This window comes from Gracilinanus agilis, chromosome 3 (assembly GCF_016433145.1).
Source record: "Gracilinanus agilis isolate LMUSP501 chromosome 3, AgileGrace, whole genome shotgun sequence".
Lineage (NCBI taxonomy): Eukaryota > Metazoa > Chordata > Mammalia > Didelphimorphia > Didelphidae > Gracilinanus > Gracilinanus agilis.
In genome coordinates this window covers 91,159,403-91,178,840 of record NC_058132.1, presented here as the reverse complement: position 1 = coordinate 91,178,840, position 19,438 = coordinate 91,159,403, and the positions used below count along the sequence as shown (strand labels likewise).

The window sequence follows — 19,438 nt, the reverse complement described above, 5'->3', positions numbered from 1 at the left end:
ATGGGATTGGTCTATGAATGGACCACTCCCATGCTAGGAGGGACTCCTCCCACCTACTTCCTGGCAAGGGATTGGTCAATGAAAGGACCAATCCCGCGCCAAGGAAGTACCTTTGAAGGGAACTTGGAGCCAGGGAGCAAGAATAGGGGGGAGAGCTTGCTGGAGGGAAGGTTATTTTTTCTTTATTAAAGACTTTTTTTTCCTCTTGACTGTCCTCTTTTTTTTAATTTTTTTTTAACATCACACAGGCAATGTCCTGAGCTCTGGGAATACACAGAAAGGCAAAACCAGTCCCTGCCCTCGAGGAACTTTCTAATGGGGAAGACAAAGGGACATAAATCGGGATATATAAAGGTTCATACAAAATGGATAAAATGAAACCTCAGAGGAGAAGGTGCTTAGGGGAATATGGGTGGATCAGGAAAAGGCTCCTGTGGAAGGTGGTGTTTGAGGAATGAAGGAAGACAGGGAGTCCAAGAATCAGAAGTGAGGGAGGAGATCTTTACATATTTGGAGAAGGGCCAGTGCAAAGGCTCAGGGGTGGGTAGAAAATGCCTCTTGGGCGATGAACAGTAAGTAAGCCAGTATAGCTAGGTCTTAGGGCATACGGAGGAACATAAGGCTGGAAAGATAAGAAGGGACTAGGTTGTGAAGAGCTTTAAATTCCTCCTTCCAAAAAAGAGCATTAAAAAAAATTGCCTTCCATCTTAGAATCAATGCTCTAGATTGGTTCTAAGGCATCAGAATGGGAAGGGATTAGGTAAAAGGGGTTAAGTGACTTCATCAGGGTCACACAACTAGGAAGTATCTGAGGCCAGATTTGAATCCAGGACCTCCCGTCTCCAGGCCTGAGTCTCTATCCACCAAACCACCTAGATGCCCCCCAAAGAGTATTTTTTGGATCTTATTTGGAGCCACTGGAATTTATTGAATAGTGGAGTGACATGATTTAGACTGCATTTGAGGAAAATCTGTTTGGTAGCTGTTTGCAGGATGAATTAGAGAGTATCAAGGAAATGGCTTCTGTGTAGTTCATCACAGCCTAATCCCTTTGGTATTTCCTTTGCCCAAGATCTCTCAGGAGGCACAGATAACATGCTGAAAACAAAGACACACAGAGGAAATCACCCAGGAAGACCAGCCACTCTTTTCCCCGTTGTTTAACCTCACAAGGGTCCAATTGCTTTGTAAGGGAACTGGGACCCAAGGTTACTCTGCCCTTGGTTGTTATGTAATGATGGATGCACATCCCTACTCTATAGTTAAATGGTCTTTCTTCTTCTTCTTCCATTTTCTTTCCTTATCTGACCCTTCTTCACATAGCTGCTAAAGTCATCATCATAGTGCTTCACAGAATTCATCTACTCAGAAACTTTCAATGGCTCCCTATTTCTGGAGAATAAAATAGAAAATCTGTAAGTTGACAATCAAGACCTTATATAACCCGGCCAAGACCTGCAATTCTGCCCTCATTTCACATTCTTCTCTTTCACAAATTCTGGATTCTAGATACATGGATTATTCCTCATCTCATAATCTCATCATTCATGTAGGCCATCCCTCTTGTCTGGTATGTTGCTCCCTGTCCATTTCTGCCTGCTGAAATCCTTCTCTTCCTTCAAGGCTTATCTTAGGCACCACCTCCTTCATGAAGCCTTCCCCTCTTTACCCTATCTGATACAAATATGAAAAAAATTGCTCTCGGGCAGGTAGGTGTCTCAGTGGACAGAATGCCAGCCCTGAAGACTGGGCAAATCACTCTATCCCAACTACCTACCCCTTACAGCTCTTCTGCCTTGGATTGAATAATTTAGTGTTGATTCTAAGACAGAAGAAAGGGTTTGCTGTTGTTTTTTTTTTTAAAGACCATATTGGTTTAAATTCCAGCTTTGCCACTTGTCTGTGTGGCTTTGGGCAAGTTGCTTAATCTCTCTGGGCTTCTGTTCATCTATAAAAGGGTTGGAACATATGATACCCTTTTAATTAGAGTCCTTTCTAATTGAAATCTCCAATCCTATCAATCTGTGCTCTTTTTTTTTTGCTGGTGTCTGAGCAGAAGATAAAGGTTAAAAAATTGCTATTGTCCTTCTCATATTGCTTGTATCATGTTTGATATAGCTTTCTTTTTTGCCCTTGTCAAACTTTGGCAGCATGACATCTGCTTGCAAAATGGATAGAGCACCAGATTTGGACTCAGAAAGACCTGAGTTTGAATCCTGCCCCATCCTTATTGGTTGTGTGACCCTGGGCAAGTCACTTAAACCTGCTTGCCTCCATTTCTTCATATGTAAAATGCACTAGAGAAAGAAATGTCAAATCACTCCAGTGTCTTTGCTAAGAAGACCCCAAATGGGGTCTCCAAGAATCAGGCAGGACTGAACAAAATAACAAAACAGAGATGACAATAGACCTTATCAGGGTTGTTGTAAGGATCAAATGAGACAGTATTTTGTAAAGCACTTGGCAAATTTTAAAATTCAAAATAATAATATGATAAATAAAATAAAATTCAATATAATATTATTATTCTTATTACTTTGCCTTACATTTATTTTTTTACTTGTATTCTCCTTTTTACACTTTAAACTCTTCAAGAGTAGAGCCTTCCCATTTTTTCAGCTTTCCCTTTCAGTGCTAGGCATGGGGCTTTTTATGCAGCAAGAACTTAACAAATATTGAATTGAATGAGGGGAGAGGGCAGGGAACAAGCTTTTATTTTTTGACTGTTATATACTAGGCATTGTGCTAAGTGATTTACAAAGATCTCATTTGCTTGAATAGAACAACAGTCTTTAATTATTTGAAGATTCATTCTTGGAACTCAAAAAGCTAACAAGATTGTTGAGATAAATGATGGAGTAGTATTGTGAGGCTCTAATATTTATCCTCCTCCTATCTTAGCAAATATCAGAAAAAGGTTGGAAATAGTACAAGAATATATGATGGGGATGAATGATTGGTCCTCATGTTCCTAGGGGTACACCTGGGTTTTCCCTCAGCCTCTGATGTATCATGAAGGAAGCTCTCTTTGTGGAGGTTGGGATGGATTTTTCTCTGAAGTTGCCTGAGGTCTTGCTCTCTGGAATATCTTGACCAGGTGTTGCCGGATCTCTTTGGTTCTGGCTCCATAGATAACAGGGTTGACAACACAGGGAAGCAGTAAATAGAATGCACTGAGCAGGTTGTGTACATCCTGGGAGGCAGTGCGGGCTATGCGATAGACAATGGAAGAGGAAAGGGTGGAGGAGTAGACAGTGAAGATGACTAGCAGGTGGGAGCCACAAGTGTTCAGGGCTTTGGAGCGGGCCCCCCCAGAGGAGATCCGGAAGGCAGCATGGATGATGCGTGTGTAGGAGGTGCCCAAGAGCAACATGTCCAGGACCCGGTTGAAGACTCGGACTGCAAGCCCCACCGTCTTATTGAGTGAGATGTCCCCACAGGACAGCTTCATCAGGGCCATGTGCTCACAGGTGAAGTGACGGATGATGTTGGAGCGGCAGAAGCGTACTCTCGAGGCCAGTATTACCACAGGGGCAACAATGCATGTGCTCCTCATTGCTGCTAAACCCACCAACCCTGCCAACAGCTGCCCTGTCACAATTTCTGGATAGCGTAGTGGATAGCAAATGGCAATGTAGCGGTCTAGTGCCATGACTAGGAGGATGTTGCAGTCAAAGACAATGAGGAAGTAGATGGAGAACATCTGGAGGAGGCAGCAGGAGAGAGAAATACGATAGTAGCGGGTTGAGAAGCTACAGAGCATGGCAGGCACAACAGCAGTAGCAGCACAAAGATTGACGGTCAGTAGCAGGGCAATGAGTGCATACATAGGCTGGTGCAGGCTTCTCTGGGCCACTACAGTGTAGATGACCAGGGCATTGGCAGAGAGGATCACCAAGTATATGCAGGAAAATGGAAGGATCAGGAGAGAGCGGGTCTCCTGCAGCCCTGGGAAACCTACCAAGAAGAAGTCAGTGTAGGAGATATTGTGGGTCTCATTCCACCCTGTCATCCTTGATGGGATCAGTTTAGTGCTCTGGGGAAGGAGACCTACGAGACAGAGACTCTGGGTCCAGTTATGTTTGGACCCAGATCCAGTCTCACTGGGCTGGATGGATTTTCTTGTCCTTCATGAGTCTTTGATGTTCCTGAAGAAGGAATATATATATATATATATAAAAAGAAATGTTATCAGATTCAATTTAACAAGTGTTCCTGAGAAATGGGAGCTTGTTCCCATTCCTGCCTTTCATAAATGTCTCAAAATGGAAATGATCAGTGGGAACAAGAAATGTGGGACTACTTATCCATCTTCATCAGGGATTTTCCCAACAAAACTTGCTCCTGGCTTTATCTTTTAATTTTTTGAAATAATTTTGGGGGATATCTTTTGTTTTTATGTCACTTAGAAATTTACTCCCTCCCTCCCAGAGGGTCATCCCATATAACAAAGAATATTTTTTAAAAGAGGGAGAAGGGCAGCTGGGTAGCTCAGTGGAGTGAGAGTCAGGCCTAGAGACAGGAGGTCCTAGGTTCAAACCCGGCCTCAGCCACTTCCCAGCTGTGTGACCCTGGGCAAGTCACTTGACCCCTATTGCCCACCCTTACCAATCTTCCACCTATGAGACAATACACCGAAGTACAAGGGTTTAAAAAAAAAAAAGAGGGAGAAGAAAAAATCAGTAAAACAGCAATGTTTTTCTTTTCTAATTTTACTCCTAGAAACTGTTCAGTTTCTCTATTATTTACTGTGTTGAGATCCTCTCTTGTTCTCTTTTTGATCAATCAACTTAATTTTACAAGTGCTTATAAGTGCCTGAGTATCACTACTTTAAGACTGAATCAATTAATCAATCAAAGTTCCTGCATTGAATTTCCATTCGATGATAAGGGTCAGTCATGATTCTCATTCTCCACTATATATCTTTGCCCAGTCCCACCTCCTTGCTACTGACCCCAAGGGATAATAAGCCATCTGAACTCATTTCTTAATGATTACTATCTCATACTCTTTACCAAAGATTCTGAATCTCCAAAGTTATCGTACAAATCCTATTCGGCATCCCTCACTGCCTGCCTCCTTTATTCTTATTTCTTTTTACTCAGCTCCACAACATTCCACTTGAGATCTGTCCTCCCTTTCCATTGTGCTCTCTGGAATGCCTGCTTCATAGATAACACTCTCATTTTCATCTTAACCCATTTCCTTTCTCATTCCATATCACCTTCTTACATTCACTGAGACCTGATTCCCTTTTGATAATGACACAGCTTCCCTTTCCAGCACTGGATGCCCTTTCACTCATCCTTGACAATTCTTTAGTTGTGGATGGAGAACTGAAACACTCCTTCTTTCCAACTGCCACTTCCAGACTCTACTTGTACCTATACCACTATCACTTAGTAACCTCTCTTCCTATAAGGTCTATTCAAATCATGTTTATCAACCAATCAAGATTCTGGTAGTTGTTATCTACCAACCCATTTTCCTCAATGAGTTCAGTGCTCTGAACAGCTTGTGTTCTTTTTCTCTTCCCCAAATCTTGCCTTCGTACGAGGAAACTCCAACATACATACTAGTACTTTCTCAAACACCCTAACTTCTCACTTCTTCAGTTTATTTCTTTTCAATGACCTACTCTCCCATTCTTCCCCAGCTCTACACACGGATGGTCATATACTCTCAATCTTGCCAAATTTACCATTTTGTGTTTGTGAACTCAAAAATTCTCTTACTGGATCAGAATATTTTGTCTCCATTTTTCTTTCTGTCTTTCAACCCCGAATCCTGTTTTTCATCTTCACCATAACTTCCAATCCCTAAACCCCTCTGCCATCACATCTGTACTAGCTACCTTCTTCACCATCTTGCCTCCCTAGTGAAGTAGTTCATCTCTGTCCTGTCCTCTTCTATTCTTGACTCCCTTTCTCCTTATCGCCCATCTTACTCTGCTAAGCACCAGCCTTGGATTATTCCTACCATCTCTTTCCTTCATTCCAATCCATATGCTGCTGAATAAAGGTAGGAAAAACCTTGAAACTATGCTGCCTGAGATTACTAAAATTTTGTTACATAATCTCAGCAAGGCCTTCATTAGATAGCAAGTTAATTCTTTGATACTTCCCCAAACTATTCATTTTTTTATTCACCCCAGCAACATTTCCAAATCCTTTATTTTTTTTCTTTTAAACTTCCCATGACTCCTCTTTCTCCACTCTCTCAGCTGAGAATCATGCCTCATATTTCACTGAAAAAAACTGATGCTATTTTTCAAGAGCTCTTACTTGTTGCATCCACTTTTTTGGATGTAAGTGTCTTCCCTTGGAGATTATCACCATTTTATCCTGTAGAGATCATGGTTATGCATAATTGTTTGCTCGATGTTTCCCCAATTAGCTTTTGAAATCCTTAACATCAAGGGTTGCTTTCTCCCTTTGCCTGGCATATGTAGTAGGCTTTTAATAAATGCTTGTTGGATGACTGACTGACTGTAACTATTTTTTTGCAAGATCTTATGCTGGGTGGTAGGTAGAATGCAAAGATCAATAAACCAAGGAGAACCTTTGAGGAACATTAACACAGCTAAAAAATGCAATCACACAAGAGACTCATATAAAGTTAGTAAGTGAAGTACAAAGTACTCTGAGAGTTCAGAGGGGAAAGGCTATTTCTTAGGTAGTGTTGGGAAATGGAAATAATGCGCCCTTGGAGTCAGAACCATTATTCAGATCCTGGCTTTAGCTTACGTGACACTATTCTTACATGACCAAAGTATCCTTCTGCTCTTTTTTTCTGCTCTTACCTGACTTTGCTTTATCTTCTGTAAAGGTCTTTGGAAAGCTCATGTTGGTTGATGGGTTTCCTTTGCCATCCACATTGGTTTTTTTCAGACAACTTTAATTTTCCTCCTCATAAGAATGATTTCTCTTTGTGCTTTAAGGAATTCATCCTTGAACATTTCTTCTCTCTCCTAAGCTCACTTCCCCCATAGAATTTTAGGTCATAGGATCTTACTCATCCTTTCTCTGGAGCCTTTGAAGTCTACTCTTCCTGAACCTAAGGTGCATGTCAGCCTTTGCTTGCTTTCTTTTTCTCTATCACCAGTTTTGAGATGGAATGGCTTCTTCCTCATGTCTCTTTACTGGGCTTGTGATCTGTTTCCTTGAACTTCTCATTAAGTATTTATTCATCTTCAGGTGGTCCATAGCATATGGTCATAATAATATCACTTGCATTTTTGCCCTTGTTGACTTGACTTTCGTCCCGATATTCTTCACCCCACTTTCTTCTCTTATTCACCGATTTCCTCAGAGGAATGTATTTTCTTAATTTACTATGCTAATTCACTCCTCTTCTCCTGTTAACTACCCTTCTACTTCTGATTAAAGCCTTTCCTTCCAGAATTGTATTCCAGGCATGGGTCATATCCCATCCCACCCAGTCTCTGTGATAACTAGTCAGGTTACATTTGCTTCCTTGAGTTAGGATCCCGAGTTTACCTTGCTTATCATCTCTTCTTGCATTGCTGTCTACACATCTGAAACCCGGGGTCTCATTGTGGGCTTCTTCTATTTTGTTTCCTGTGAACTTTTGGGTGTTTCTTTTACTATTGTCCTTCCTATGTGAAAGCCACTATCTAAAGTGTGTAGCCTATTGGACATATGTGGGCAACTTTCTCCTAGCCCCTTCCTTTTCAATTTAAGGCCCTGTTGATGGAATTTACATTATTTCATACAAAATAAATGCTTATTGTTAATGGTACTCCATGTCTGGCCACAGGCCTCTCATTCCTATATTTTGAACTGTGGTTCAGAATTCAATAACCCCATTTTTAGTCACCATCTTATAAACCAGCTACATATTTCTCAAATCTGTCTTTGTCTTTTGCTTTTGATCAGCAGTAGTGATAACGATACCACCTCTACCACAAGGATCTTCCCTTTCTTTCTTAAGACTTCAGCATCATTGGTGGAACTTTCCAGATTCCTCTTGGCAGAATTATTTGTGCCCAAGTGGATTACCAAGAGTGGATCATAGTTATCAGGTAGGAGAAGTTTTGGGAGGTCCTTTGTCATGCCCCTTGTCATACATGCCCCAGGAATATAACAGCTTTCTCTCAATCTAATTATTAGATTGACCAATAACTGCCTCAGTACTCTTCAGTAGGAAGTTATCAACTCCAGCCAATGGTCTCTTCTTCCTCTGATCTTTCCCAAGTGATCTTTCACCTGACAGCAACTATGTATCCACATTATTTTTCCTTGGAGAAAAAGCTATTGCTTTGACCCAGATAGTCAAAAGCCAATTATCTTTGTCTCAAAGCCTGCCCTACTAGCCCTAAGTTTTTTATTTTTGTAACTGATGCCATTCTTTGTCTACTCACAGAATCTCAGACAGTGACTCCAGAGTCTATCATCTTCTCTACAACATATTTGACAGCTGGTTATCTATTCTTTTCAAGGGTTCCAACATGGTGCAGTCGATAAGAGTGATGGATCTGGAGTCAGAGGACCTGGATTTGATTCCTGACTCTGTCCTTTCTTTATGTCCTTGAGTCTCTCTCTGAGCCTCAATTTTCTCACCTGGAGAATGAGAGGATTGGCTCAAATTGGATCATGGAATTAGAAATCACAGATTTAAGAGTTGGTAGGGAATCTAGAGGCTATCTAAATCTATCCCTTTACTTTGCAGATATGGATATTGAGACCAAGAGAGGGAAAATTACCCATGGTCACACAAATGGTGACAGAGACAGGTTTCAAATTTGGGACCCCTGATTCCAAAAGCAGTGCTCTTTCCACTGTGTTCTCTCTCAAAAAAAGCACGTAGAAGAGGATGGCCACCTGGATCCCTTCTAGCCTCAGCTCTATCATTCTGTGACTCTATCTCTAGTGAGGAATACTCCACTTCCTTTTGAGGCAAATAATTCCATTCTTGAGTCATTCTAATTATCAGGGAAGAAGTACTTCCACTTATTACCTGTGTGAGCTTGACCAGGCTTAATCTTTACTGTTCTCAGTTTCCTCACCTAAAAAATGAGGGCATTAAAGTAACTGACTTGGAGGAAACTTCTGGGTCAAATCTTTTATTCTCACATGGTCTATTTCCTTTATTTTTATTTAAACCCCCTACCCCTTACCTTCTCTTTTAGTGTCAGTCCTAGATAATTGGGGTTAGTGACTTGCTAGGAAGTGTCTGAAACCAGATTTGAATGTAGATCTTCCTGACTCCAGGCTTGGTGTTCATCTACTGTGCTACCTAGTTGCCTCCATTTCCCTTTTCTTTAGGAAAAAAAACCAACAACCTGACAGCTGTTGCTTATCTCATAATAAAAGTGATCCTTCTTCCGGACCACCTTCATCATATTCTTTAATCCTTATAATATCATTTCTGCTATGCAAAATGGAGAGCAGGATGAGTGACCCTTAGCAGTTTAGAGCTTGGAACCACTCTAGCTTGCCATGAGCCAGCAAAGGAGAGGCAGTTACTGGCAGACTATAAAAAGCAGAATTTTGAATAAGAAGTTCTCTCAATTTGGAGAAGGAATTTATGGTGGGAGGTTGGTTGGGATTGAGGTAGACCAAATCAAGTCAAGATACCTGCATCCAGTTCTAATCTCTATCACACCCTCAGCTTCTGTGTATACATCCTGTTCAATTGATCATCAAGGAAGAAGCAATATAAATACCATCAAACAATCTGGTTCAGGTTGCAAACGAAGGGGCAAACCTTTCCAGCTGTTAATCTCAAACCTAACTACCTTCAATTGACATCGCCCAATCATTAGCTTTAGTCAAGTTTTCCCTCACACCTCTTTCCCTCAGGCCCTGTTTCCCTTGCCCTAAATTTGTTGTTATTAAATTCTGAAACTTACTTAGGTGGATGTCATCATTACCGTAGGGATCATCAACATATCCTTAGGTATCTGAGGGAAGAGGGATTACACAAATTACAGTTAAACTGCAGTCACTAGTGTTACCCATCAGTTTTGGAGCCGGGATAAGCAGTCAAAGAAGCTGTGTGATCTAATCCACTGTCTCTTATTTGATCACTTATTCCTGGGACACTGTTACAGTGGAGCTGGGTGTTTTAGTTTAGTCACAAACATCCCTGTGGGGTTTTGGTGTTCACCACCACAACCTGGTATTCACCTAGGGATTCCCACTCTCACTCAGCTTCAGGTTCTCATACCATCAGAGGACCTTGGGCCATCCCATTATCAGCATATCAGCATATCCTATAACATCCTCCAACCATCTGACCCAGTTTATTATTCCGGGCATTCTGCCTTTTCTCTCTCTTTGTTTTCACACTGGAACCCTTCTTTCATCACTGATGTTGTCCTTTCAAAATATCTTCATGGTCCCTGACAACTTAGACCTCCTTCGCACTTTGAAAGTAGGTGCCTGTCATTTGGTGGGCAGAAATACAAATGTCATTCACTCAGGTCAGGTCCTGGAAAATCCTTGCTAGCCATACTTTTGGGAAGTAAGATCTGTGATCTTCATCTTTCTTGCTAGTGTGAGTGCCAGCATTGATTATGTGAATTGCCCTCACTTGCTCACCACGGAGGGGATCCTGCTCTTCATGTAACTGGTGATGTTTATGTGTTTTTGCAAAGAGCTTTAATCATTAATCAATCAATATTTATTAAGTGCCTACTATGTGCCAAGCACCATGTTAAGTCCTTGGCACATGTTATTTCATTTGTTTCTCACTACAACCTTGACAGGTAGATACTATTCTTATCCCCATTAGGGATAATGAGGAAATTGAGGCAGAGGTGAAGTGACTTGCCCAGGATACAGTGAGGAAGTGCCTGTGGGAAGATTTGAGCTCAGGTCTTTCTGACACCATGTCCAGCACTTCATCCACTGGGCTGTCTGTTGCCTCTAAGTTTTCCCTCCTAGCCTGGATACTTTCACTTGCCTTCAGCATGCTTGACCCCATTTTTGGGTTCTACATCAACATATACTCTCCTACAACTGACTGACTGCAATGTTCTGGGCTGATAGCTCCCAGTCTATCTAGTTCAACAACTACAGAACAGGAGGGAGCCCAGGGCTGTGCCAGATCTTACTGGCTCAGGAGAGAAGGTTGTTGACGTTTCATTGGGAGCATTTACACTTTGGAAATTGGCAAATTCTACAACTCAGGACTCTATTTTTTGTTGATCGTCTGGGCTTAGGAGAATGATAGAGAAAATTGTATGCAGATTAAACTAAAAAGTATATCCTACTCTCTTTTCTTTTCCTTTCTCTTCTCTTCTCTTCTCTTCTCTTCTCTTCTCTTCTCTTCTCTTCTCTTCTCTTCTCTTCTTTTCCCCTTACTTTCCATCTTAGAATCAATACTATGTATTGGTTCTAAGCCCAGAAGAGCTGTAAGGGCTAGGCAATGGGGGAAGTGACTTGCCCGGGGTCACCCAGCTAGGAAGTGTCTGAGGCCACATTCAAATCGAGGACACTTGTCTCTAGGCCTGGCTCTCTATCCACTGAGCCCCCCTGCTCTGTTTTCTATGAGCTCCCTTTACCTTTGTCTTCTGGGTACCAGTGAAGATACAGACATATACACCTGAAGATGCATGGATCCACATATGTGCCCTTATACACATGTACAAACACAGGGCTGCCTTCAAAAAAATTGAGGTTTGCCTTTGGATTCCTTCCACATCCTGTCATCATTCTGGTGTTCCCCCTTCCTCTTCACACACCCCTCTAACCGACCCTCCCTTGCCATATGGTCCTTAGCTTGCACCCACTCATCAGAGCTCCTCTCTGTTTCCTACCTCAGCCTCAGAAAGCACAAACCCCACTATCAGATTGCTGAATACTCTCCCCCTATTCTTCTTTCTCTGGGGATGGGACCCAAAAGCAACCAGGTGATCCTATTCAGGGAGGCAGTATTAGATTAGGTTTGATTACAGTGTTAAGGATTACAAGGTACTTTCCTCAGCCTCAGTTGCAACAAGAGAAACATCTTAGACCAATCTGGACATAACCAAAGATCCCTCACCCCATGGTGATGACACAAGGGGAGAAGACACAAGGCTAAGGCACTTATGGGTGTTTTTGTTCCCCCCAGCCCCACTTTGTGATCTGGAAAAAGTCCCTACTCCCCTCTAAATCTCTCTTTTCTTGCAATGCATTCTCCTGTCACACAATTTTTTTAACCAAGAAATGAGGATAATAATACCTACTTCACAGTGTTGTTATGAGGCTCAAATGAGATCATATCTGTTAAACCTTAAGGCACTGGACCAATTTGAGTTCTTGTGATATTATTCCTGGAATCGTGAAATCCTCTCTGTACATGCTAGGACAATCATTTGCTCTTTTCCTTAGCATCTTGGAAAGCTGAGGAAAGCTGGGGAGGGGTTTTGCTTTTATGATGCTGTAGAGAATTAGCCCAGGCTCACCCCTGTGGTTCCCAGGTCCCCAGTGTTCTTGTCCCTTGTCACCTCAACCTGCAGGAGGGGATTACTTGGAATTCTATCCCTTTTCTCCTTGGCTCCATCTTTCCTGCACAACATCCCTAGGATATGGAAGGTTGGTTCTTTCTGGGTTTCCACTCTTGACACCAGTCCCATTGCCTCTTAGTGTACCTGAGAACCAGGATAATTTTTCAAAGGGATTTACTAGTGATCAATTGGAAAAAAGGTGGAACAAAAGCCATGGATGGACCATCACTTCGAGTTGGAAGGGCCTTCTGTGGTCATCTAGCCCAACTTGTACCTGAGCCAGATTTCTCTTGTGGGTGAAATGAATTCATTGCACTCAAGGATCTCTATGGTTTGACATTATGCAGGAGTGTGGCTTCCAGACCAGGACTCTTTCCCCTGTAGGGAGCTGCTTCTAGATCTCAGAGGTGGAGTTTCCCCTCTCTTCACTCTGGAGCTGACAGATTCCCTCCTCACATTGGAGGAAGAAGAAGAATCTCATTTTTGCAGATTCTTAAGAGCTAGGGGTAAAAGGGGGACAGGGATGCTAGGATGAAAAAAGGCTTCTTCCCTTGACACTGGCCAGTGGAAGCTTGGCTGACTGACAGTGAGCCTGTCCTTCTCTCTTTACCCTGTCCTGATCAGCTCTTCCAGGCTTCTCACACCCCTGATTGCCCAGAACATGCTACTTACCAGAACGGGATCTGACAGGACTGGAGGAGACCAGTTAGGACTAAACTCCAAGTGTAGAGATTAAATCCTCCTGAATTTCCTGGGGGTGTGTCCTCCAGGACTCTCCAGACCCTCCCTCTGGACTGTAGCTTAGCTAATCAACAGTATTCTCTTGGGCAAAACCCCAGGAGGAGAGCTATGAGTCTTCAAGGCTTCATCTATGCCAGAGGCTAAGACAGGATCTTCATTGGGGAAGAAGATGATGAGAAATCCTGAGGAGGGAGAGAAACTGAGGCAAATGGCCTGCATTTCTCTGACTGTGTTTTTAGGGAGATGAACTCAGAAACAGAGAAATGTAGGTAAAGTAGGAAGATTTAACCTGAACATTTTGGGGAGGGGGAGAGAAAGATAAAACTGGTGGTGGCCTAGAGTTTTAGTACTGGAGGGATCTTAGGGGTCCCACTTCTAGAAATATTGGTTTATAATTAGAAAGATCCGTGGAACTGATTTACTCTTATTTTACAGATGAGAAAAGTGAAGCTAAGTGACTTATCCAAGGTCAAGCTGACTTGAGGTAAACTAAGTCATTGTCCAGAAAACCTGTTTTTCCCTGGGGAAAAGTAGAAATCAAGAATGAGCCTTCCTGTGAAGGCCAGACAGCTCAAAAATAACATTCACATGAGAAAATAACTCCCTACAGCTGTCTCACAGTCCAGGATAAGAGATACAGTGGAAAGCCCCATGCTACTAACTTCCAGATGATAAAAAGTTTGCTTCAAGGCTATGTAATGAACATTATTCTCTTTGTATCTTGAACTCTATAAAAGCTGCATTTTAATTTCAGTTCGGGGCAGCCTTCACTAGAAAGGTTGCCCTGGCCAGCTAGGTATGTTTATTCATCAATAGATTAATAAATAAATATTGGTTCCACTAATTTGAACTTCTGGGTTCCTGGACTCATTTTCTGAAGTACCCCACTTCAAGGCAGATAGGCAGATAATCAGGCAGACAGATCTTTCTATAACCCAGGTACTGTGCTAAGTGCTAGGGATGCAAAAATAAGAAAATAAGACACCCTCAAGAAGCTTCCATTTGAATAGAGAAAAGTGGCCTGGAAATTGAGAGGCTTTTGAACTTTAGTCCAGGTCTTTAGAACTCCCTTAGGATCCTTTCTACCCCTGCCATGCTGCTTCCTATTGGCTTTTTTACCAGGAGGAGGGAGTTCCTGGTCATCCGGCCCTGGGGTTTGGCCTCTCTAGAGAGAAGAGGTCTTCCTCTCTCCCCAAGCTTAGGGAGGAACTGTCAGCATTCATCAGCTCTCTTCTTGTTTCTACTGTATTCAACATTTTTTTGCCACTGACTTGGATGAATATACAGAGAAAATCCTATCAATTTTTAATAAATATTTATTAAATATCTACTGTGTAAAAGGCACTGTGGCAGAATGGGGCTAAAAACCCTCAAAGAGCTGAAATATAAACTTCTTAAGGGCAGGTATTATTTTGTTTTTTCTTAGTTTGTGTTCCTCGTGCCTAATACAGTGCCTGGCACAGAATGCATACTTATTGGTTGACTGATAAGAAGATATCAATAGCATAGGCTGGTGGGCAAAATCTAATAAGACAAAGTTTAATAGACATAGACAACAGATATACACTTGGGATTAGAGAAATCAATAGTAGGAATAAAAAACTGATGAGGTGTGTATAGGAAGCAATTCATTTGAGAAAGACTTAGGGCTTTAGTGGGCTGAAAACTCAATATGAATCAATAGAAAGACAGTCTGTATCAATTGGAAAGTCTTCCAAGGTTTTTCTGTAAACATCTCTTTGATGTATTGTAGCACAATAGTATCCATTGCATCCCTCTACTATAATTTGTTCAGTCATTTCCCCAATTGATGGATGGTACCTTAATTTCTAGTTCTTTGTCTCTAAAAAAAAGAGGTCCTATAAATATTTCCATATGTGGCCTAGTCGTGGTATCACTGATTTGAAAAGTCTGCACAGTTGAGTAACTTTTTGGACACATTTTAAAATTGTTTTCTAGGAAAGTTGTACAAATTCACAGTTCCTCTAAAAGTGCAACAGTATTTGTAAACTCTACTGCATTCTGGGCTGCAGGCTTAGCACTGAGAGGGAAAGATGAAAAAAGGCTATAGTTCTTTTTTTCAAGGCACTTACAATTTAATTCAGTTCAGTAGGAGAAAAAAGAAGTTAGAAGGAGGAGGAGAAGAAGAGGAAGAGAATGATGATGAGGAGGAGGAAGAGAAAAAAGAGGAAGATGAAAAGAAGGAAGATTGTGAAAAGATCAAAAAGAAATCAGTGATTCAAAGAGGCAGCAAGAAATAATAGAAAAAATCAAGACTGAAGAAAGCACAAGAAAATATAAGGTGTTTGCTCTTAAAAACAAATGATCTGGAAAACAAGTCAAAGAGAGATCATTTATATTCATGAACTCCATGAAAATTGATTACAAAAAAATCCTGGATACTTTATTTCAGGAAAGCACAAATTAGGACTGCTCATATCTATTAGAACCAAGGGACAAAATGAAGACAAAATCTTTCCATCACTTTCTGAAAGAAATCTCAGATTGAAAAGAAATGTCATAACTAAAATCCAGAGCTCTAATGTTAAAGAAAAAAAATACTTCAAGTAACCACAAAGATAGAGTTCAGGTACTAAAGATCTATAGTTAGGATCACACAAGACCTAATATCACCTACTATTAAAGAGAGGAGATTGTGGAAAACAATATTTGAAAAGACAAAAATAATTGCTAACAACCATGAATAACTTACCCTGCAAAACTGAGCATAATTCTACAAGTAACAGAATGGATTTTTAGTGGAATAAAGGATATCTTTGCAATCCTGATGAAAAGATCAGAATTGAATAGGGAATTTGAAATGCAACCACAAGTTAAACGAAACCTAGAAAAGTAAATTATTTTGATCAATTAGATGATACTACATGATGATAAAAAAGCTGATTTTCTAATAGGGGGAGGAGAAACAAGTATTCTTTCTGACTATTAATGCTAGTAAACCTTAATGTCTATCAACTAAAAATTGAGAAACTCAAAATGGATTAGCTCTATTTTGAGGGTTTTAAGAGAAAAGCATACAAAAGAAACACACTAGTTAAGAAAAGAAGGAATAACTTCCTCCAAATTTGGAGGAAGAGTTAGAATGGTTGGATAAAATTTATACTTATTTGAGATGGACAAATAATGATGTACTCATGCACATACACACATATTTACAAGCATAGACAAAGAGGTAGTCATAAAAATGTCAGATTTAATGGGTGTAGATTTAAAATTAATATTCAATGCTTCCAAAGTATTATATTTATAAGGATTTATTAATGTCAAATTAGAGAGCTAGAGAAATGCAGGGAACCTCACATGGCAAAGAGAGAGGCTAGCGCCACAAGGACTGGTCACCACTCAATTTACGTGCAAGAGAGAGGGCATGGCAGAGTGAACCCAAATTATATACAGACTGAGTAACCATGCATGTAAACAGAAAGGAAAAGGAATTGTGGGTAATACAGAAAGGCAGTTTGGGTAATGTAATTTCAGGGGCTCAAGATTTTCCAACTATACATGGGGAAAGAGTGATGATTTTAGGCTGGGGAGAAAATGGTTACTTCCTATTCCTAAAGGGGAGATTAAAAGGAAAAAATGAAAATGAAAGATTTGGAATTTAAAAGAGTTACCCATTAATTGAAATGGTTGAAAAAACTTGTATGTGAATATAATGGAATACTATTGCACCATAAAAAATGATGAAATAGACAATATCAGAGAATCCTGGGAATTATGAATTGATGCAGATGGAAGTGAGCAGAACTAGGAGAAAATTAGTACAATAATATAAACAACATAAAGAAAAACAACTATGAAAGAATAAGAACCCTGTTCAAAGCAATAACCCACCATGTATCCAGAGGACCCATGATAAAACAGAATTTACCTTCTCACAGAGAACTGTTGGACTCAACACATGGAAGAAGAGATATATTTTTAGACATGGCCAGTGTGTTGCTTTGTTTACTTGACTAGGCTGATTTATTAGATAGGTTTTTCATTTTTTAGTTGGAAGGACTGAAGAGGTTGAAGAAAAAGGATGTGAGTGGTTATTAAACCAAATAAAATAACAAATAAGAGTGCCCCTAATACATTTTTTAAAGTACATAGAAGAGAACAAAAGGAAATTCAGGAGGAAGCACAGACAAGGAGAGCATTTATTAAAAACGTATTATTTGCAAAGCACTATTTTGCTAGGTGCTGCAGGTACAAATAGAAAAGCAATCCAGTCCCTGCTCTGCATATACTCATTTTCTGATGGGGTGACAATTCACATAGAAGGTTCAAGTTACAAGTCAGTTAGAAAAATCCCATGATCCTTAGGATACAGCCATAAAGCAGATGATAATGCCTATTTTAAAATATCTTCACTGATAAAATCTATGAGTTGTTGATGTTGAAAAATTTGACATTGCCAAGGATTTTGGTGACAATAATTCTCTTCTCTGGGTCTTCAGAAGCTGGAAAGCTATTGGAGCCAGCACCTGTGGAAATAGTTGTCAGGTTGCATCTGGACTTCTTCCAAGGGGCTGCTTCCAAGATGATGTTATGGACACCAGACTGGGAGCATTGTTATTCCCAAGGCCTTTGGGTTCAGGATACTGATCTCTCTGCATCTCATTAGAGAATGAGCTTCTTGAGGGCAGGGACTATATCTTTCCCTTTCAGGCCCAAGCATAGGATTTTTCATGCAGCAGAGAATAACGGACTTCAAATTTTTGAAGATTTATCACTTGGAACTCAAGAAACTAAAAAGGTGATGAAGTTAGTGATGGAGTAGTATTGTGAGGCTTCTAATATTGATGCTTTTCTTATCTTAGAGTGCAAACATAAAAATGGGTGGAAATAATATAAGAAAATATAATGTGGGTGATTGAGTCCCCATGTTTCTGAAGGTATACTTGTCTTTTTTCCCCTAGCTCTGGGCTATTAGGAAGGAAGATCTCTTTGTGGGGCTAAGGATTGTTTAGAAGTGACCTGAGGTCTTGCTCTCTGGAATATCTTAACCAGGTGTTGCCGGATCTCCTTGGTTCTGGCTCCATAGATAACAGGGTTGACAAGGCAGGGAAGTAGAAGGTAGAGGGCACTGAGCAGGTTGTGTACATCCTGGGAGGCAGTGCGGGCTATGTGATAGACAATGGAAGAAATAAATGAAGAGGAGTGGACAGTGAAGATGACTAGCAGGTGGGAGCCACAAGTGTTCAGGGCTTTGGAGCGGGCCCCCCCAGAGGAGATCTGAAAGGCAGCATGGATGATGCGTGTGTAGGAAGTGCCCAAGAGCAACATGTCCAGGACTCTAGTACATATGCGGATAGAGAGCCCCACCGTCTTATTGAGTGAGATGTCCCCACAGGACAGCTTCATCAGGGCCATGTGCTCACAGGTGAAGTGACGGATGATGTTGGAGCGGCAGAAGCGTACTCTTGAGGCCAGTCCTACCACAGGGACAACAACACAGGAACTCCTTAATGCAGCTAAGACAACCAACCCAGCCAACAGCTGCCCTGTCACAATTTCTGGATAGCGTAGTGGATAGCAAATGGCAATGTAGCGGTCTAGTGCCATGACCAAGATAATGCCACAGTCAAAGATGATGAAGAAATAAAGAAAGAACATTTGGATGAAGCAGCAAGAAAGAGAAATATGGTAATAGTGGGTAGAGAGGCTAACAAGCATGGTGGGCACGACGACAGTAGCAGAACAAATATTGACTGCCAGAAGCAGGGCAATGAGTGCATACATGGGCTGGTGCAGGCTTCTCTGGACCACCACAGTATAGATGACCAAAATGTTGGCTAAAAGGATCACCAAGTATATGCAGGAGAATGGAAAGATTAGAAGGGACCGGGTCTCATGCAGCCCTGGGAAGCCTACCAAGAAGAATTCAATGTAGGAGACATTGTGGGTCTCATTCCACCCTGACATCCTTGATGAAATCAGTATTAGGACTCTGGTGGGGGTGGGAAGGAGGAGACAGAGACCCTGGGTCCAGTTATGTTTGGATCCAGATCCAGTCTAATTGAGCTAGAAGGAGGTCCTTGTCCTTCACTGAGTCTTTAATATTCCTGGAAGGAAAATATAAGAAAATAAAAACTATCAGACCCAATTTAATGACATATTTCTGAGAAATGGAGCTTGATCCTTCTCCATCCAATGTAGATATTTCCCAAATTAAAATGATTAATGAGAAAAAGAAGCATAGGAATATTTCATACTTTCATTGAGGTTTTTTC

General features: G+C 41.0%; 2 protein-coding genes across 2 annotated transcripts; both read right to left on the bottom strand.

The window, feature by feature from the left end:
* Positions 1–3,010: 3,010 nt before the first annotated feature.
* On the bottom strand, positions 3,011–4,012 carry LOC123241201 (olfactory receptor 52K1-like). The gene has a single exon (XM_044668903.1). It carries the CDS (start codon positions 4,010–4,012, stop codon positions 3,011–3,013), a length of 1,002 nt encoding a protein of 333 aa, XP_044524838.1.
* Positions 4,013–18,134: 14,122 nt separating this feature from the next.
* On the bottom strand, positions 18,135–19,130 carry LOC123241200 (olfactory receptor 52Z1-like). Its single transcript, XM_044668902.1, has one exon. The coding sequence runs from the start codon at positions 19,128–19,130 to the stop codon at positions 18,135–18,137; it is 996 nt and encodes a 331-aa protein (XP_044524837.1).
* Positions 19,131–19,438: the final 308 nt, after the last annotated feature.

Bases quoted from the DNA above. Each gene is read 5' to 3' on its own strand.
- LOC123241201 (XM_044668903.1), bottom strand. From the start codon at position 4,012: ATGACAGGGTGGAATGAGACCCACAATATCTCCTACACTGACTTCTTC.
- LOC123241200 (XM_044668902.1), bottom strand. From the start codon at position 19,130: ATGTCAGGGTGGAATGAGACCCACAATGTCTCCTACATTGAATTCTTC.